At 41.2% G+C, this 19,885-nt stretch overlaps 2 protein-coding genes across 3 annotated transcripts; both read left to right on the top strand.

Annotated features, from left to right (window-relative positions):
* Positions 1-298: 298 nt before the first annotated feature.
* Positions 299-8,780, top strand: cabp1a (calcium binding protein 1a; the record flags this gene model as incomplete). Its single annotated transcript, XM_080530581.1, has 7 exons — positions 299-343; positions 7,247-7,277; positions 7,333-7,476; positions 7,613-7,722; positions 7,893-7,967; positions 8,086-8,158; positions 8,655-8,780. The coding sequence occupies 7 exons, from the start codon at positions 299-301 to the stop codon at positions 8,678-8,680; spliced, it is 504 nt and encodes a 167-aa protein (XP_080386707.1). The 3' UTR covers positions 8,681-8,780.
* A 2,002-nt stretch (positions 8,781-10,782) lies between these two features.
* mlec (malectin) lies at positions 10,783-18,931 on the top strand. Of its 2 annotated transcripts, none has more exons than XM_080532641.1 (6): positions 10,783-10,844; positions 12,276-12,537; positions 13,643-13,821; positions 14,418-14,594; positions 14,791-14,848; positions 15,061-18,931. In XM_080532641.1, the coding sequence occupies exons 2-6, from the start codon at positions 12,327-12,329 to the stop codon at positions 15,303-15,305; spliced, it is 870 nt and encodes a 289-aa protein (XP_080388767.1). In that variant the 5' UTR covers positions 10,783-10,844; positions 12,276-12,326; the 3' UTR covers positions 15,306-18,931. The 2 variants fall into 2 exon arrangements, with proteins under 2 accessions (XP_080388767.1, XP_080388766.1); XM_080532640.1 differs by lacking the exon at positions 10,783-10,844 and adding an exon at positions 11,580-11,707.
* Positions 18,932-19,885: the final 954 nt, after the last annotated feature.

Genomic DNA, 19,885 nt, shown 5'->3' with positions numbered 1-19,885 from the left:
TTTGCAATTAAAAAAAAAGAGTCATACCTCCCCCTCTTCCTTCTCCTTTTCCCTGCCTCTTTTCCCTCTTCCCTCCCCCCTCTCTCTCTCTTCTTTTGTTATTGCTTCCATCATTGTCATTTACACTCCCTTTAGGTGCTAAGCAGCTCATCTCTCATAATCACCCTTGCTCAGTCCCCCTGTCCACATGGGTATGCCTCAACCCTGCTTTAGCTTTCCTCTCCCCCAAACCGTAGCCTCTCCTAGAGAAAGACCCTTATGGTCATTTTAACACTTGTGCTCATGCATATTTTTAACCATGGGAAACAGCGTAAAATCTCCTCTTAGAAACCTCTCCGAGAAGGTAAGCTTGTCTTTGGTGATCAACGGTAGATCTTCCTCTCCAGCTGTCCACCATCCTCTGTCTTTTTATGTGTGTTATCATGGCTTGAACAGAGTTGAAACAGTAATTGCAGTGCACATTTAGTGGTTCAAACTGCTTGTACAATTGTGCAATGAATTGGACTGTAGTTTTTCATAGTTTGAGTGTAAAACTGTCTGCTTGTACTGCAATGTTGCATTTTGCACTGTATCATTAGCAACTCTGAATGTGAATTTGACTCTTTCACTCCAGTCATTTATTTGTCAAATTTGCATAGACACTTCAATCACAGTACATAACACTTAATTGTGTACAGTCTACAAAGTGACAAACAGTGTGTTTATGCCGTTTTCCTCCTCATGTCAGTTCACATGTCATGATTCACTCATGTGAATATTGGAGCAAATCCAATATTTTAGCACACATAGCACATTCCTGATGTCTCCCTCTTTATGTTTTACTTCTCATTGTACCCTTACATGGCCTGACAGCTTCAGTCATGGAGAAACCATGAGCAGTGAAAGACTACACTTTCACAGGCTTTCACAGTCAGCCTTGGGTATCAGTATGAGACGGTGCCAGACAGAGCCTGACCCTGGTACAGTAGTAGTACAGCTATACGGAATACAAACTGAACTCCACATGTGAATGAAAGTCCTGGTTGGAATGACTTGTTTGTGATTTTTGCTAGATCAACAGACATGAACTCAGTGTACGAAGAGAGTATTCAGCATTATTGACTTTCTGTAAGAGAAGAAGAATGAGCACATGTTACTCTGTCCCCTCTTCCGTCTTTACTCTTCCTTCATCCGCTAGCCTCTCCCGTGTCTCCTTCAGCGTGTGTTTACTGTCCCTTTGACAGTGTATAGGTCTTAAGTGCCAGTCTACACAATGTGGCCGGTAAACAGTTATGATAAATGAATGGAAAGTTGGCCACATGCTTTTTTATTGATGTGGATATACAGTTCTCCCTACCATGTCCCTACAGTATATTGTGCTCATTCTTTCTGTTTTTTTTTCTCTCTCTCTCTCTCTCTCTCTCTCTCTCTCTCTCTCTCTCTCTCTCTCTCTCTCTCTCTCTCTCTCTCTCTCTCTCTCTCTCAAAAACACACACACACACACACACACACACACACACACACACACACACACACACACACACACACACACACATACACAAACTGAAATTCAGAACACATGAAGATGTCACAGTATGGCGTGATAACCCCTCCCGATACAGGGTTTACAATTCTCCAGCACACACCCTCACACAGACGACCAGGACAAGACAAGTATATTAAAAAGGTCGATTTTATTACAAATGTATAAAGGACACTTATTTAAAATCTAGCCCCCTGCAAGACCACCCCTACTCTACGACTCCTTCTCTTGGCTACAAGTGTAGGCAATGCAGAGCCCCCTACAGGGTTGGGCGGAATAAAACATTTTACCGTCCAAATTCAACTGCGGTTTACGGTATAACCGCGGGATTAAAAATCACGTAGGGCTTTGAGGGAGCCGCCAATTTCAAATGATGTATGTAGTAGCTGCTATACCGTTTCCCGCCACAAGGTGGCTGGCTGCAGTGCACTTCAACTGTTACATTTTCAATCTTATGTTACATTAATTGTTAATTGTTAATTGTTAATTTTATTTATAATGCGCCCCCCATCCAACTTTTACATCGGCCCGGGGCGCAGCCCGGGTAAAGGAACAGATAAAGACAAAGACAAGGAACACAGAAAGCAATCAGACACAGACGACTTAAACGTAAATCTCAGGCATACAATTCACAACAAATAGGGAGTAGACTTAGGGAATATCATTTAGGAAGAGGTGGGTTTTTAACTTGGCTCTAAAGGAGTCCAGAGTGGGGGCAAACTTGATGGCAGAAGGGAGCGCGTTCCACAGGGTCGGTGCTATCACCGCAAAGGCACGGTCACCCTTCCTCTTGAGGTTGGTACGTGGGACCCTCAGGCTGAGTTGGGCGTCAGACCTGAGCCTGGGTCTAGGCCTTGAGGAGGTAGACTGGTCCAGGAGGTCCTTGATGTAGGGTGGGGCGAGACTGTTGAGAGCTTTAAAAACAAAGGTGCAGATTTTGAACTTCACTCTCTTCTTCACTGGGAGCCAGTGAAGGGAGATGAGGACAGGGGAGATGTGGTCCCTCATTTTGGTGCCTGACACCAGCCTGGCAGCGGCATTTTGGACTAGCTGCAGGCGGTAGATGGTCTTATCAGGAAGTCCAGCATAGAGTGAGTTGCAGTAGTCGAGCCTAGATGAGATTAGTATGAGGACGACCCTCCTCAGGTCGCTGGGGGTGAGGAAGGACTTGATCTTGGCTATGATGCGTAGTTGGTAGAAACATGCCTTCACGACGGAGTTCACTTGTCGGTCAAGGTTAAGCTCGGAGTCAAAGATGACACAAAACATTAGCATTTTAAACATGTTTTTAATGTTAATTGTATGTATATTTTTATGTGAAACACTCAGTGCATGTCATTTCTTTGTGCTATACAAATAAAGTTGATTATTATCATTATTATTTCCATACAACGACAAAAATGTGATACATGTTCCAGTTTTATTCTCTGAACAACATCAGAATAGCAAACATTAACAACATCTATAATAATAATAATAATTAATTAAATTTATATAGCGCTTTTCCAAGGCTCAAAGACGCTGACAATATAGGATACACATATATGGGAGACACAAAAACAACAAGTAACAACAACGAGTAACATGGAACACAGAGTCAGCGAACGGGGAGGGGGGGGGGGTGGTATAGAGTCCGGTGTTGGTGTTGCTGGGAGCCTCGATGGATGTGGCGGCGGCAGAGTGTAGGTGAGACGAGAGAAGGGCAGGGGGAGGTGGGGGCAGGTGGGATGGCCGGGAGTCCAGGGCAAAACGACAGGCGGTGCCGCCGTTGCCGTTGTCGTCAGTATTGCCAGCCTGGGACCGAACCCGCGCGGCCGGCCAGCCTAGCCGTGCCATGCCAGCGACCAAATCGCGCAGCAGTGAGTGAAGGCTGGGAAGGACCGACACTCACCTGCGGAGATGGCAACCCCCGAACCGGGGAGGGAGCGGTGGCTACCTCCCGGGACGAGGGTAGTAGCACAGCACGGCCGGGCCAGCGATGTCTGAGAGCGGCGCGCAGCGGGTCGGTCGGCAACACAGAGCCGGGGGACAGGAACGGTGAGGCGGTGAGTACTGCAGTCCGGTAGTGAAGGCGGTGAGTACTGCAGTCCGGTAGTGAAGGCGGTGAGTATTGCAGTCCGGTAGTGAAGGCGGTGAGAGGCAGGAGATGGCGGGGTGCAAGGCAGCGGAGGTCGGCGGGACAGGATACAAAAAGGATAAGACAGGATACAAAAAGACAGGATACAAAAAGAGACAGGACAGGATACAAAAAGACAGGATACAAAAAGACAGGAGACAGGACCGGGAACAGAAGCGGCAGTCCCAACGCGGACGCCAGCGTGCTCTGAACCCGGAAAGACAACTACGGGAAACGCAACAGGACAAAACGATTTGTATAAAGCTACAAATATAAAGATTGAGTGCAAATACAGCAGGTAACCTATAGACCTAAATAAAAAAAATAGTTCGAGGACATGACATTAATTCTCCGGCGTCTGTCAACCAAACGTTGTTAAAACTGAAATTAACAACAAATCTATGGGCACAGCCTATAGATCAAATAATAATAATAAATAACAAAACGGCAGTAATGAAAATGGGCATAAAAGCATATCCTACAGACCGCAATGTTAGGCTATTCTTCAAGCCTATTCTAGTTTTTTGGGGGGGCCACATTCAACGTCTTGTTTAGGGCCACCAAAGTTCGAGGGCCAGGCCTGGCCGAAACAGTCGGTTAATGCCAACCAAAATAGCGATCAGACAGAGAGGCATTCTCCATCTAACCCTCCTTCCCCCTCACCTAAACCACAGGGGTTTAAAAGGATAAAGCAGCCAATCCCATCGCTATCCCGCTAATCAGTTAACCCATTTCAGCCGCGTCTATTAACCATACCCGTGAACTTCACCCTGCGACACACACAATGAAATTCAGAACACATGAAGACATAAAGGATATCACAATACGGTTACAAGCACAGTAAAACAAGTTAATCTGATGTGCCAAAGGATTTACAACAGCACCCATCCCCCTGGCCGCATTAGTAAATCTGCTGTGTGACTATCAATTAGTCATGCTCTGTATCTGAAAGGTCATTGTAAAAATATCACTTCAATAAATGAGGAAGCAGGAGAAGGGTGACTGGGAGTAATTCATTAAACAAACTAAAGCTTTGGGTGTTAAAGCTGTAGTTTATTCCAGCAAGAGTAGCCCAAATGGAATTTGATGAAATGTAGTAGTGCAGTAGAGTCTTGAACACATTGCAAAGGTAAATCAGATATGTATAATAAATATACCTAAGTACTTTAGCCCTTAAAGGTCTTTGTCGTTTCAAGTAGGCCTACTTTACTTAAGAGCTCTGTTTCGGTCCAAACAAAGCGCTTTGTAAAATCTGGTGTCATGGTCTAGCACTGGCCTTTATGTAACTATTTACACTTTGTTTGTTTTGCACATGTTTGCAGCTATTAGAAAACATTGAATATATATATATATATATGGCCAGAGGGCTACATGGCCAGATGGCCAGAGGGCAGCAAAGCTTTTCACATGCTTCACAACAAATGTTTTGATACTTAAAATCACATTTGAAACACATATTGTATTTCCTACACATATTAAATCAAGTAACATTTACAGAATGACAAAGGGGTACAGAAGCTTGCGCCGGTAGATGTTTCTCGGAAAACAGCTGTTCAATTCTCATTTCTAGTGACTTTTGAGAAAACCTGTCACCTGTTACCTATCTTGCGAGTTCTCTGTCGCCCTGTCTATCGTAAGGTAATGGTGTAACTGTTAATGTGGATATATTAAATTAACAACAATTGTTAAGTACTCTTTCCTTGCTACTGTTCAAAATATATCTCCCCATAATTATTTTCACACAGCAGGACTACTCAACATTATCTAGATAACTTGACTAACTAACAAGTGCTAGAGAAAACCTGACACTGCAGTTATTTTAATACTAAAACTAGCCAGGAGAAGGCTTATGGTTTCTCAAACATTTTCTAACATCTCTAAGTTTATTCACATTTATTCACTTATATTTACTGTTCGTTGTTGCCTACAATGACCTTACCTGGTGGGGTGAGCCCTTAATAGAATGCCCTATGCCCTTAATAGAATCTGCTTTTGTACCACCTTTTGATGTGTGATGACAGACAGCTCAGAGATACAGATTCACAAACACAAACTCACTTCAGATGAACCCACATAGAAACAGACATATTTACACAGGTAAAACAGGCTCGACTACTACACATTCAAACAGCCATATTTACACAGGTAAAACAGGCTCTACTACTACACATTCACAATTCTACTCCTATGTCCATTCTGTCCCAAAGCTGCTGTCTGCTACGGGTCTCTAACAATGTCTCTGCCTCCCCCTACCTGCACCCCCCTTGGCCCCATTGAAAGATGCTCCGGGATGACATGAGGAGGTACAGAGGGGTGCAGTGCTGGGAGGAGAGGGGCCTGGAAGGGGGTCCAGGGACCTTTCAGGAGCCCCTCATGGACGTAGCACAAAACTGTGCTCTTATGCACATCAACTTACTGGGGCCCGCCTGGGTCTTCCTGCGCAAAGGCCTGGCCGATTGTAGGCAGGCTGTACGTAAGTCTGGACTCGCACACAAACACACACACTTTAGTGTTCATGACTTTATTCATTTACAAAAATGATTTTCATTCATTTTCATTTGCATGAACAAACAGTCATTTACATTAATAGTTTTCTATTCAGTACATGCAATACCCACAATACATGCAACACAACAACATATTTAATTTAACAACATGAATGTAGGATTCATATTAATTTGCATCCAATACTGTACATGAGTTGTTTTAATACTAAGCTAGATAGCTTCATGACCACATTCTTCTATATGCGTTATCAGAGATGTGAGCAATTCACACATAATGTGTGATAAAGAAACAGTATATGTGTGCTGATTGAGACAGAAAAGAGGGACCATGAGCTACTGTACTCCTTAGTTAAAACTCTTCGTTTTGCACTGTATATTTGTGTAGTAGTGCATGATGTCAGTAGAAAAGCCTGGGCTGAGGGTGACTGGAGAGACTATCAGAAAGGATTATCAAATTGATTGATTGATTGATTGATTGATTAAGGAATCTGACTGCATGATTTGATTTGTAGCCTCAGTGGGGTTGGCTGGTTGTGTCTCCATTGGACGCCTGCTTTCTGCGTCAGTGGTTCCGGTCAGACAGCTCTTTCGGCCTGACGTCAGGGTTGACGCTGTGTTTACACTTCTCGTTGCTCCTGTTGTTAACCCCTAAGGGTTCTGGGATATGTCTCTCTCTCTCTGTGCTCCATATCCTTTAAAGGATGCTTTTATTGTAAGCAAGAGCTCATAAAAGAACACAGTTACATTCTTTAGCAGACACAAAGAGGTGCGTTTTCCTGGTATGCTCTGCCTCTATGACGCTGGGTTAGTCTCAACATGTGTCATTTTATAATGACCGTACTGTATGTTCCTCATTCTTAGCTGTAAAGTGTCCTTTACCAGTTCTATCGGTATACTGTAGAAAGAGGATTGTCATGGAGAAGACTGTCAATTCAGCTTTAGAGGTTTCTACCATTGATAGTAATACAGTAATGTATGAATAATAATGTAATAGGATACTATTTTACTCATGCAGTCCTTACATGATTATCTTAATTGCCATTTTAAAGTATTGCTTATGTGCTGTATCGATTATGAATCTGTCTTTTATGTCCAATATAGGACAGAGAGCTGAGGCCAGAGGAGATAGATGGTAGCACTAGTTTTCAGATCAATGTTTATAAAAAATCTCTCTAATCATTCTGTAGAATTGCGGGAGGCTTTTACAGAGTTTGATAAGAACAAGGACGGTTTCATCAGCTGTAAAGACCTGGGAAACTGTATGAGAACCATGGGATACATGCCCACTGAGATGGAGCTGATAGAACTGAGCCAACAGATCAACATGAATTGTAAGAATATGTTAGATGTGTCTGTGTTTCTGTCTTGCAGTACATTTAATTAGAGGGTTTGTAATTTCTCAACCCTGACATGGTCTCCTCTCTACCCTGACATGGTCTCCTCTCTCCCTGCTCCTTGTTTATTCAGTGGGGGGACGTGTTGATTTTGATGACTTTGTGGAATTGATGGGACCCAAACTCCTTGCCGAAACTGCAGATATGATTGGTGTGAAAGAACTTAGGGATGCCTTCAAAGAGGTGAGAAACTGGGAAATATGAGGCAGAGAGAGGGGGGGGGGGGTCTTTTGTCTGTTTGATACTGTATGTCTTGCTTCACATGTCAATTTGTATTCTTGCTTATATACTATATTACAATTGTGACTTCCCATTAATTTGTGTCTTCCTCTTGATCCCTCCCCCGGTGTCAGTTTGACACCAATGGTGATGGAGCGATTAGCACAGCTGAGCTCAGAGAAGCCATGAGGAAGTTGCTCGGACAACAGGTGAGGTTATGCAGGTATATGCAAGTCTGAATATGATGCTGTGGGTGTGCAGCAGCACTAGAAACTAGAAAGTGTTTTTAAACAAAAGTGTTTTTTCACCTGTGGTGCTATACTGTAGGTTGGTCACAGGGACTTGGAAGATATTCTGAGGGACATTGACTTGAATGGGGATGGACATGTTGACTTTGAAGGTAAGCAGTGTTTGTTGCGATTTTTATGATATACAATCTTGCACTCACCAAAATGTGTTTTTGCCATGTGGTCCGTGTTGGGCTGGATGGATTAAGGAACACAATCTTGGGCACGCAGGATATACTGTTGATTCTCCATTGAACATTGTCTTACTCTTAAATCTTGGGGTAGGCTTCCTGTGTCCAAAACATAGAAAGGGGGCTGAATTAAATTAAACCTAAAGGAATAAAGGAAATATGTATCTCTTTTGTGGTGACTTATATAGTGGTAATTGACTTGTTTATTAACTTAACAATAGCTAATAATCATTACAAGTTTTCAAGATTCACATTAGCTTTCTCTTTGTTAAGGTTTTAAATGAGCTGTTTGTATGTTTACATTACGTTATGCAAAAAGTACATCTGATTCCTACAGATGGTTTGGATAGTACACTATTACATTTTGTTGTCTGAAGTGAGCCTCTAATTCTGTACATTTCTCATTCTCTATTCACAGAGTTTGTTCGAATGATGTCACGCTGAGATGGGGAGATATAACTTTAAGATGTTACTTATTTTGAATGTGATCTTCTTCCTCTCTATCATCATCATCATCATCGACTGAGCAAAATAGAGGCCATGCTAAAAACTCTGAGCCACTTTTTCTGGAATTAAAGAAAAACTGGAATTAAAGTCCTTACCTCTCTGGAGATAATGATGACCGCACAGTTCTCCCCAAAATAGTGTTCTTCCCTAAAAAGGCCCATGTTCCAACTGGGGAAAATTCTACTGTAGCTGACAGACTGACCCGCTTATGGTTTCTGCACTTTTAACCCTCCACAAACTGAACTGTATCTTATATGTAGCCTACTGTGGTGTAGACAGTTATGTTTTGTTTGTTAAATAGCAATATTACTTGTGTCTATACATTCTCCACATTGGTATGAGAGAGAAAGATAGATGGGATCCAGATGGGAAAGTAGTAGATTTGGTTGTTCAGAATGTGAATATTTAGTACTTTTGGTTGAGCTTATGATGTGTGACTTTTACATCTCCCCAAACCCCATTTATGAAATGTTTGTTGATGCTGCTCTATTTGGATTATTTTCTGTGTGATTCTGGTATGTAACCAAAGAACCCAAAGAGCAATGTTACACCTTCATTTGTTTGTTAACTTGTTTCCTGTCATTGTGTGATCTTTTGTGCGATATGAGCTGTGTTCATAGTCCTATATAAGCACTATAATGCATTACAAGCAGAAACGAGGACCTTGATGAACAGGCTGTTCCAAGATCTTGAGAAAACATAAGCTTATTCTCAAATGTGTGTGCACTCATCACTTGATGGAATTGTGTAGCCTATTGTATCAGTTTTATTTATTTTTGTTTGTTTGTTTTTTGTTTGTTTCTCTGTTTGACAAATGGAGTGCAAAGACAGTCTGTCATTAATGCTGTTTTTATGCATGCCAAAGAGACAAACCTTATATGAAATACTATGGACTATGTGTGATAGATTGGTAGGCTGTCTGGTAGGCTATTTAAATACATGTGTTTACATGAACCTTTTTCTATAAGGATGCAATTTAGTAGAATATTATACTTCAGAATCAGGCAAGTCACTGAAATAAAAATAAAAATAAAATAAAAAAACTAATCAAATATTATATAATTTAAAACGAGAAAGAGAAATTGCACAATAATACTTAAACATCTAGATACATCAATAACAATTAAATGCAAGTTCAAAGACTTAGGCTGGGTTGCACCAACATGGATTAAATTCATCCTGGTTTAGGCTTAATCTAGGTTTAGTAAATATAGGTTTAAACTGGTTTATAATTAATCAGAGACACATTGTCGTAGCAACAGGATTAGTAGATAAACCTGGATTTAATCCAATTTAAAAGTTAAACCATGTTGGTGCTTAAGAGAGATTTAAAACTAGGCACATTGCCAGCTTTATGTCTTCAGGCAAGCCATTCCAAAGTGCCCTAATGGCAAACCGAATTGTAAGAACATGATTGTATTATATGGGATGGCCGATGCCCCAAACATGTACAACCTGTGCTGTTGTGTGCCAAAACTGCAAGGACTACCAAAGCCTCTTCCTCGAAGTAACTCTGACTATCTGACTATCTCTGGCTATCTGCCTATCTCTGCCTATCTCTGCCTATCTCTGACTATCTGACTATCTCTGCCTATCTCTGACTATCTCTGCCTATCTCTGACTATCTCTGGCTATCTCTGCCTATCTCTGGCTATCTCTGACTATCTGACTATCTCTGGCTATCTCTGACTATCTCTGACTATCTGACTATCTCTTATCTCTGACTATCTGACTATCTCTGACTATCTCTGACTATCTCTGGCTATCTCTGCCTATCTCTGGCTATCTCTGACTATCTCTGGCTATCTCTGACTATCTCTGACTATCTCTGGCTATCTCTGACTATCTCTGACTATCTCTGCCTATCTCTGACTATCTCTGGCTATCTCTGTGCTCTGGAAGACATAATGGTACTGGAAGGCGTCCGTTGTCACTATGACAACGCTTTTCGTTCATTCATTCTTGTCGGCAGACCCAGAGTGCACCGCGTGCACGCTGCGTTGGACTCTCTTGATTGGACAATAATTTCAGACATACCAAACAAATAATGTGTGGAGTCTGCGGACGGTTCAGATGCACATAGAGTCCATACCAACACACGGTGAGTGTTTTCTGTGTGTTGTTAAACTCAGCAATGCTTAAATGCATCTATTTTAATTTCCAATAGCGAAGTCAGACTACCTCAATGGGGCTGTCTCTTTACAGAAAGGTGTTCATTATGTCATATGTCTCTACCCATGCGATATTGGCCGAGCTGGTCATCGCTTGAACCATTTTTTTACTAGGGGAAGCGGGGGCATCTAAGATCTTTGTATGCGTCGGATATTCACAAAATACATTGCAATTATGTAACCGTGGACACAATGTTATTCTTGATAAACTATAGTGATATTATGTATGTTTTGTTTTTGAATACACGAAACATGGATACATTGAATCATGACGAGCTCCCCGTGGTGGCTACCTTTCTTCCGCATTTTGTCAACCCGGGTGTACACCTCTACCAAACTTGAGGAGACCCTCAAGAACTGCCCCCTTTTTCGTCTTCTATCAATTTCACTTTTTGTAATAATATACTTCTAGCTATACGTGATTGTTGTATAAGAAAGTAAACGTTGGCACATTGGCGGTAGGGGCCGTCTTCCTCGCTTATGCCAGTACGAATTGTGTAGTGGAATAATGCTTTATGATTGGGTAGGGCTTCCGTCGTTTCATCCGAGGGAACCAGCATGTTAGATCACACTTTCTCTTGAATCTGCACCCAGCAGCCGTATCAGGCTTCATGCACGGTGGTGTGGGACTGTTTGGAAATCAATGTCAGTCCGATCAGTTTGAATGAAGGGACTTCACGGGCCCAGTAGCTACTAGAGGAGTACTGCACCAGAGATTATTGTGGATATTTGACATACATCTTTGCACGGAGCAAAGCACAGAAGCAAGTTGCACTTGCAGGATTCGTCTAATGTAAGAACCTGATATTCTACAGCCGGGCGCGTTGATGACAGAGCAGGAGGAAGTCAGCAGCTAGCGAGCTAAGTAGCTAGCTCGTTAAAACAGCCAGCTACACATCACATGCGATTTGTAAGGCCGATGGGTCTGTATTGCTACTGAGAGTAATTAGTCATTCATGTCACAATCATGTGTGTTAGCTGCTACTTTATTCGTCCAGATAAAGCTAAGGTTAGCCAGATGACGAGCTAGCTGGCTGAGTGAGTGCTGCTGTCAATGACAGTGTCATATGGTGAGCTTAGAATGATAAGGTTCTATCTCCGTTTAGGGGAGTTCAGAGATATTGAGCGTCAAAGTTTTTGCATTCCATTATGTTTTGTGAGATGGAACCTTTGTATTTTATGAATTACTAACTCAAAAATGTCAACATTTTAAAAATAATACCACACAGGCATTAATAAACACCAAATGGATCCGATTATGTAAAAAACCTCAATTCTGACCAAAATGGAGATAGAACCGTATAATTCTAACGTCACGATATGCTAAGCTGAGTGTCATATGCTGCTTTCACCCCGCACAGTTCTCTCGGGTCCACTGGTGTGTATCGGCTTGCGACGTGACCGAGCTCTGTATGGCCATGCGGCGGGTCCCGGTGCCTCTGCTCGCCGGGCTGGTCGCCACGGTGCTGTCAGTGCTGCTGGCTGGACAGTGTCGGGCGGACGGAGGGGGCCTGAGCCTGGCAGAACGAGTGATCTGGGCAGTGAATGCTGGAGGTGAAGCTCACACGGATATGCATGGCATTCATTTCAAGAAGGATCCATTGGAAGGAAAGCTTGGGAAAGGTGAGTGAATTCACTAGTCATTGCAAGATAAATCTCATTCGCTCGTCTCGTGGCTTTGTGCAGAGGGGGATGGATGCACATCGTAGTTTTAATAATGTCCTATTTAAAAGTGACAAAAATGACGATAATGTGATGTCAAGCTGTACAACCGACGAGAGTGAATGGCTGACTACTTCCTCTGATTTAACTTCCGCACTTCCCCACCGCAATGAAGAGTCAGCATAACGACGGGTGCGTCTAGCTCCACCTTCTATCTAAAGTCACTCGAAGCACCTAGGCCCGTAGTTCGACCTGCATTTACTACCATGATATTCAGACACGTTTGCCGTGTTTGTTAACATCAGGAGTGATTTTAACAGCACGGGGATTTTAATGCCAGTTGAGAATGATAACCACTATACTTGGTTCCGAGGTATGCTCTTTTTTTTAAATGAACAATTCACTCTGAGACAGATTATTTCTAAAAATCCCCAAAGTATGGAGACCATTAGAAAATAAACCTGCCTGCTTCAACTAAAGAAGTGTAATGTTCAGTTACCGAAAACAGGTGTATCACCTCTCACTTGCCAGAACAGAAAGTGGATCCATGAATATTTGAATACATAAAGCCATGGTTGGAGTGCAAGTATGCCTCTCACAAAGTCTTTGTCACCCAGCCATTAGGCCTATATGGCATGTTCCAAAATATGAGTACAGATACACTTAAAAGGAATCAAAATATGTCTGTCTACAGACCTCAAAATGTGCTGAGATGTGTCCCTGCCACTGGCTGTGTTAATCTGATTACAGGCTTGTAAAGTGTAAATACCAAATTAAATGAATCAAGAAATTGTCTGGAGCTTCACGTTTCTATTTATTGGAGATTAATACCCTACAGCTAGGTCTATAAAACAGATTGCACGAAGTGTGGACCTATCTTGATATGAGACTACTTTTAGATCTGAAAGTATTTGACAAACTTTGATTTAGGAGTTAACAGTACCTTCAATGTATGCAAGTGGTAACACTCTATGGTTAAGTATATGGGTTGTTTTTGTCCATGCTTATGTGAGGTGCATATTAAAACACAGTGAAAGCCATATCTACGCTTTTCATCTCCCTCCAGCATCAGATTATGGAGTGCGCCTGCCCATATTACGTTCCAGTCCGGAAGACCAGGTTCTCTACCAAACAGAGCGCTACAATGAGGATACCTTTGGTTACGAGGTGCCGATTCGTGAGGAAGGAGACTATATACTAGTCATGAAGTATGCTGAGGTTTACTTTGCCCAGTCTCAGCAGAAGGTACAATGGCTTTCTATCCGAATCTTAATTATTATTTTTAATAATTCATTTTTTAAATCAGTTTTGTTAATGTAAGCGTTACTGCCCAAAATTGTTTGTAATTTGCCAAGAAGGAATCTCACTGTCAGGACTGCAGAGTCACTACCTATTTTCCGCCATAGACTAAAGACCCATCTCTTCAGGCTACACCTTAACTGTCCCTCTTAAGACCTCTTCATCCCCTCTACCCCCCTGTACAGTTTCTCTATTGTAAATAATAATAATAATAATTTAAAAAGGCCCCTAGCTTAGAGTACTTTTGTTTTTGTTGCAATGACTGATGGATAGATGATTCACTTACTTAGACAAATGTATTTGTTCTAAGTCACTTTCAACTTCTAGATGCCGTAAATGTAATGTAATTAAAATTATATTGTGGTATCTGAAGACACAGCCTACCATTTTGAGGCAGTGACCAATAATTGTTACAGACTGACAGTCTTTGGTCATTGTCTGTGTTTGTCCTAATTTGTCCAATTATGTTCAAAATACATCTCCAGATTTATAATGTTCAAATCACGCATCTTGACTGAAATTCTATCTTTTTTTTTCTTCAGGTATTTGATGTGCGTCTTAATGGACACGTGGTAGTGAAAGACCTGGATATCTTTGAGCGAGTGGGTCACAGTACAGCTCATGACGAGATAGTGTCCTTCTCCATACGCCGTGGTAAGCTGAGTGTTCAGGGGGAGGTGTCCACCTTCAACGGCAAGCTGACTGTGGAGTTTGTTAAGGTGAGTTGAGACAACCAAAACGCGTGTTGCTCAATGTTTCTGCGAAAAAAAATCTGGTATATACGTCATCAAATGCAACAGGTAGTAATGTATTGTGTACACACAAACAATATAACCATGCACTGCATTTTTTATTGACCTGTCTTTATCTCTGTTGTGAACTGATAACATGCGCTTCTCTGGGTTTTTTCTCCAGGGTTATTATGACAACCCCAAGGTCTGTGCTCTATATGTGATGAAGGGGACATTAGAAGGTGGGCCTCATAAACAAGATTAGGCCTATATTCACTCTTTGCCTGTTAAGAAAAGCATTTTCCAATGTATTATCTTGTCTCTTAGATTACTTTTAAATTCCCTGTTATTATTTTGTTGAAAATCTTCAATTATTTTATTTATACATTTCCATTGTTCACTGTTCACTAAACCCTGCCCTTCACCCCCCCCCCCCTTAATGTCTGCATCTCAGATGTACCAAAACTCCAGCCTCACCCTGGGCTGGAGAAGCGTGAAGAAGAGGAGGAGGAGGAAGAGGAGAGTGAGGGTGGAGAGGAGGGCGGTAAGAAGAGTGCCTCACTAGCTCCCAAGTACAGAGTCCAGTCAGGCCCTCGAACACCAAACCCGTATGCGGCCGACAATAGCAGCCTTATGTTCCCGATCCTGGTGGCATTTGGGGTGTTCATCCCTACACTCTTCTGCCTCTGTCGGCTGTGAGAAGTGAGATAGAGGGGGAACATGATGGACAAGAGACTGAAGAGGGAGGGGGGTTCAATGTGACATCAGAGACACAGAGAAAGGCATAAAGACAGGAGAGCGCACGAGTGCCATGGGGAGAATGGTGATGACAGAGGACAAGAGAGACAACCAATTTGGAATGCAGGGCAGACGGCAGGATAAGAAGCCTTCCTCATTGACTTAAGGTCACTCAGAGAAAAGGGGATGGAGAGTGAGTTTGTGAGTGTGTGAGTGTGTGAGTGTGTGTGTGTGTGTGTGTGTGTGTGTGTGTGTGTGTGTGCGCGTGTGTGTGGTACACTCCTAATACAATTCAACCACGTTTCACATTATACATCCAGTCAGACATGAGGCAAGACTTGCTACTCTCAAACCACTTGGCTATACTAAAGGGTGCTGATTTGTGGTCAGTCGCCCTCCTATAAACTAATAGGATGGGTTGTGGCTTGATGACAAGGCAATGCAAATGGCCTGTTAGAGTGATCTGACTCATTTGAGCATTTGGTCAGAGATGGTACTGTCCATGAGGTGATCCCATTCCCCAGAGGCCAGACATTTATTCAAAGGTCAAAATGATCCTGTTGTCTGAATTCTGTTCTAAGAGAAACTGAAAAACAGTATTTCAACAAAATGTCATGGGATCATACAGTCTAAACATGATGTTGATGAGGTTGTAGCCTATGACAATGTAGTTCAGATTTTACTAGATTTTTCAGTTAAAAGCAAAGAGGGACTGAATGTAAAAGGGAGGAACAGAATTTAACACAGCACAGGAAGATGTTTATCTGGATTGAAGTAAAAATTGGCCCCAGAAAAATGTATGGATATTGTGGACATGTGAAGGTTGGGAATTTAACATGGATTTGTTTGAGAGAATGTGTTTTACAAGTTATTGGTGGAGATTGGAAATACACAGTTAGCAGTTAGGCTTTTGGATTTAGTTTTTGCTTGCACCTTTGACCTTTTTTGTGCTTGATTTTCTCAACATGCTGGTGGAATAAAGCAAAATTAGCTTTAGATACAGTACAGATGCAGTGCCATGATTTCTTGAGGGGAAACGAGACATACTAATAATTTTGGCAGCCTTATAGCCTTCTCTTTTCAGGGCATTTGTGCATTATTGTGCTGTTTTATAAGAGGGCTTTTAAGTGTTTTCACAAATCCAAGTTGAGTTTTCACGATTGTGTTGCATAATGTGTTTAGAAATGCATGTGTACCTCAATGGGAGTACCGATGTTGTGCTGCCTCAGCGCAATGGCAATGTTTCCTCAAATGTGATCAAGAAATCAAATTCTTATGCTGGCACTTATGAGCTTCTGTTCTACCAGGTACCCTTTGAGACAGCTAGACTATAAAACTTATCATAAATTGCAGGGTAAGAGTATTTTAATCCTTTTGAGGGTTTACATGTTTGTTTATTTTGAATCCATTGTTGAAATCCTCTAACCTTCTAACTTAGGCTTCCCCCTAAACGGTACACAGTTGCAATTAGAAAAACACCATCTTTGAAGGGTTACGTGCGTTATTATTGCCAATATAAAGTGACAAGAGACCTGGTAACTTAACTATTTATCAAGGGAGACCATGTCTAAATTGACAAAGATGTAGTTTAGTCTTTTGTCATGGTCACTGCCTTTTCCACTCATGTTACTTTGCATGCCTTTTGTTTCACCAAAGAGTGTTTTTTATTTCATAAAACTCCTACCAGTCTAATCCACCATCCATAACATCGTTTAATATTACTTTGTTTTTGAACTAATTACATTTGTTGAAGTCACACAATTGGAGCTGTCGTGATGACAGAATACAAGATCAACAAATACTAGTGATCTATAGTCACGTGAAATTCATCAGGATGAATAAAAACCAGACACGCCTAAAGGTTTTCATATTGTAGAAAGATTTGTGGATGCTATGGAATTAAATAATGCTTATTGGAATTTAAATGTAGGGCTTGTAATTTGAAGAACTGTTGTGTGTGTATATATAGATCAGCTATAGTTTAAAATCATACATGATGGAGTTGATGTAAAAAATGTAATGATGCGTTGACAGGTTGTATATTTGTCTGTTGCCATAGACACCCAAGCTAATTTTGGTAACTCTTTACAAGTTGCCTGTATACCCATCTAGTAACATTGTAATTGCTGTAGTAACAACATTATATTAACATGTTACGTAGTTATCAGTTTATTTTACTACACAAGTGGTCCTTGTTCCACTTTTGTAATAAAATAACTCCATTACTATGCAGTTACAAAGAAACAGATTGTACTTACAGCATGTTTAATACATTGTTACTAGCATAATTACAGAGTTACTATTAAGGTATAGTGGCAATGGAGCTAGGGTAGGATTTGGCCCTTTACTGGAACGTGCAATTAGCAGAAATCTTGAGAGCAGCCTTTATAAGATTTTAATTTTGTGCAATGCTGAATTCCGTTATATTCCCAGAGCCAGTGTGTCAAACAGATACCTACACTTGTATAACTTCATATTTTAGGGGTGCACTATCAGTCAAATTGCTTTGAAACAATTGTGTGTTTGTACCAGTCTTAATCATTTATCTTTAATTGCCTTCCACCTGTTAGTAAATATTGCCATATGCAAATTCTGTTTAACTAATTGGAAATATTTTGCAAATAGAGTAGTTCAATCTGTTGTCTTAAAACATTGCCTTAAATATGGACTGCAGCATTTTATTTTGATTAGGCCTACTAATCTCTGGTGTCTCAAGCCACATCCCCAGTTACCTGTAACTCTCAGGACCTTCGCTCTCTTCCAAGAAGTACAAGTCTGTTACGTTGTCCCCCTCTCCCCCTTTACCTCTATATGTTAGATGCTGGTGTAAAAGATGAGGGAAGGTTGTGATACTTGCTGGTGTAACTGAGTTGAAGTGGTGAACTCAGTCCTGTGACTCTAGTCATTTGATGTTTGTTATTTGGTCTCGTGTGTGGGTGTTTTGTGTTTTTTAAACAATCCATATTTAAAGTTAAGATATAAGCACCTTTTGTTATTTTATTTGAAAAGCGAAAGGTTCTGTTAATTCGCCACCAAAGCCAGAATCTTTATTGGCAAATCAAAATGTGTACACAGTTTCATGTGTGTGTATATAAGGTACAACATCACACTGATTATAGTGTGGAAACGGTAAAATTTTCATCACAATTTTGTTATTGTTGTTTTTGGTGTTCGGGTTTTTTTTAATTGTTAGCTTGAGGAAAGAAGACGATGTGGCCTTTCTGCTGGGCTGAATCAGTTTAGGGAGGCAGTGGAATAAAGGACTAGACAGGCAACCAGGCAGACACTGACTGTCAGAGAAAAAAAATGATTAGTTTAAAGATGTGGGATTCCTTACAGTTGTAATTTAAATAAGAGTGGGGATTAATCTGGAGATATTTCATAAATGATTCCTATGGATTTGTTGCTTTTTATTTTTCCTCAGGACCTGTTTTGTTTAACTTTTTACCATCAGATTGTATTGGTGTGACATTTTGCACTGCTTGGTTATTTTACTCTTTTTTTCTGTCATTTGTTGTGTGTAATTTGATTTGAGTCCTTGTTGCCTTGGTTTTGAATACATTGTGATCTACCATTATCTTCTTTGAGATTCTTTTTTGGTGTGCTTTTTGTTACTCCATTGCATGGTTTATTTTGTAATCTTGTCTACAAAAGTCCTAGTTTGCAAAATTCCCAACCTTACATAAACTCACCTCAGATAAGAACCAAAGACTTGCTGTCATGTCGACTTGTATGCCTAGTCTTTTAATTTATTTAGTTATTCTCTCCCATTGTCACCACAGAGGTACAGACACACAAAAAACATAGCTACACTCTTGTGTGCCACAGCCATATGAATCACACAGTATGAATATTTGTGTGAATGTGCGAGAGAAAGTGATCAATGTCAATAAGGAATCCTACTCTCCTTATTGATTTCTCCCACCCGAGGGTGACAGGCAGCAGCAGGTGGACTGATGCAAGCATTTGAGATGCCCCCTCCTTACACAGTTGTGGCTCTACAAATAACATAGTGGGAACTTCTGAAAAATGCTGTCTCTTTTTAATAAATGTGCTATTTTATGTAATTCTTGTTGCAAAATGTTTTTCTTAACACTTTGTGCCACTACAACATGGGATATCCAACAGATAGTTATCCCACAGGTGAGGGTCATATAGCAGCGGATGAAATAACAATGGATTATGATTAAGATGTCTAATGCTTAAAGGTCTGGGCGGCTGTGTCACACAGTTGGAACAGTGTTGCTGTGTACCCTTCTGTCTGAGCCCCCTGTGCACCTGGTCCATTAGCTGCGAGACAGATTGTTCCAAGAAGGGGCTCTGACCATTAGAATCGTAGAATTAATCCCCACTTTATCCACACCCGTATGACGTGGACCAGTACAGAATCATATCGCTAAATATACATATATATATATAAATATACATCTGTAGATGGGGAAAATAAGGATGATATTGTATATCTAGTGGTCCTGCAATGCTGTACTGGTCACTATGGCAACTACCCAACGTTTTCATCCAATCACAATCGACTGTTCTCA

The sequence above is a fragment of the Nansenia antarctica genome, assembly GCF_963989245.1.
Source record: "Nansenia antarctica genome assembly, chromosome: 5".
Classification (NCBI taxonomy): Eukaryota; Metazoa; Chordata; class Actinopteri; order Argentiniformes; family Microstomatidae; genus Nansenia; species Nansenia antarctica.
This window is presented reverse-complemented; position numbering and strand designations above follow the sequence as displayed.

Bases quoted from the DNA above. Each gene is read 5' to 3' on its own strand.
- mlec (XM_080532641.1), top strand. From the start codon at position 12,327: ATGGCCATGCGGCGGGTCCCGGTGCCTCTGCTCGCCGGGCTGGTCGCC. The intron at 12,538-13,642 runs GTGAGTGAATTC...ATCTCCCTCCAG, and splicing joins GGAAGGAAAGCTTGGGAAAG to CATCAGATTATGGAGTGCGC. The intron at 13,822-14,417 runs GTACAATGGCTT...TTTTTTCTTCAG, and splicing joins TTGCCCAGTCTCAGCAGAAG to GTATTTGATGTGCGTCTTAA.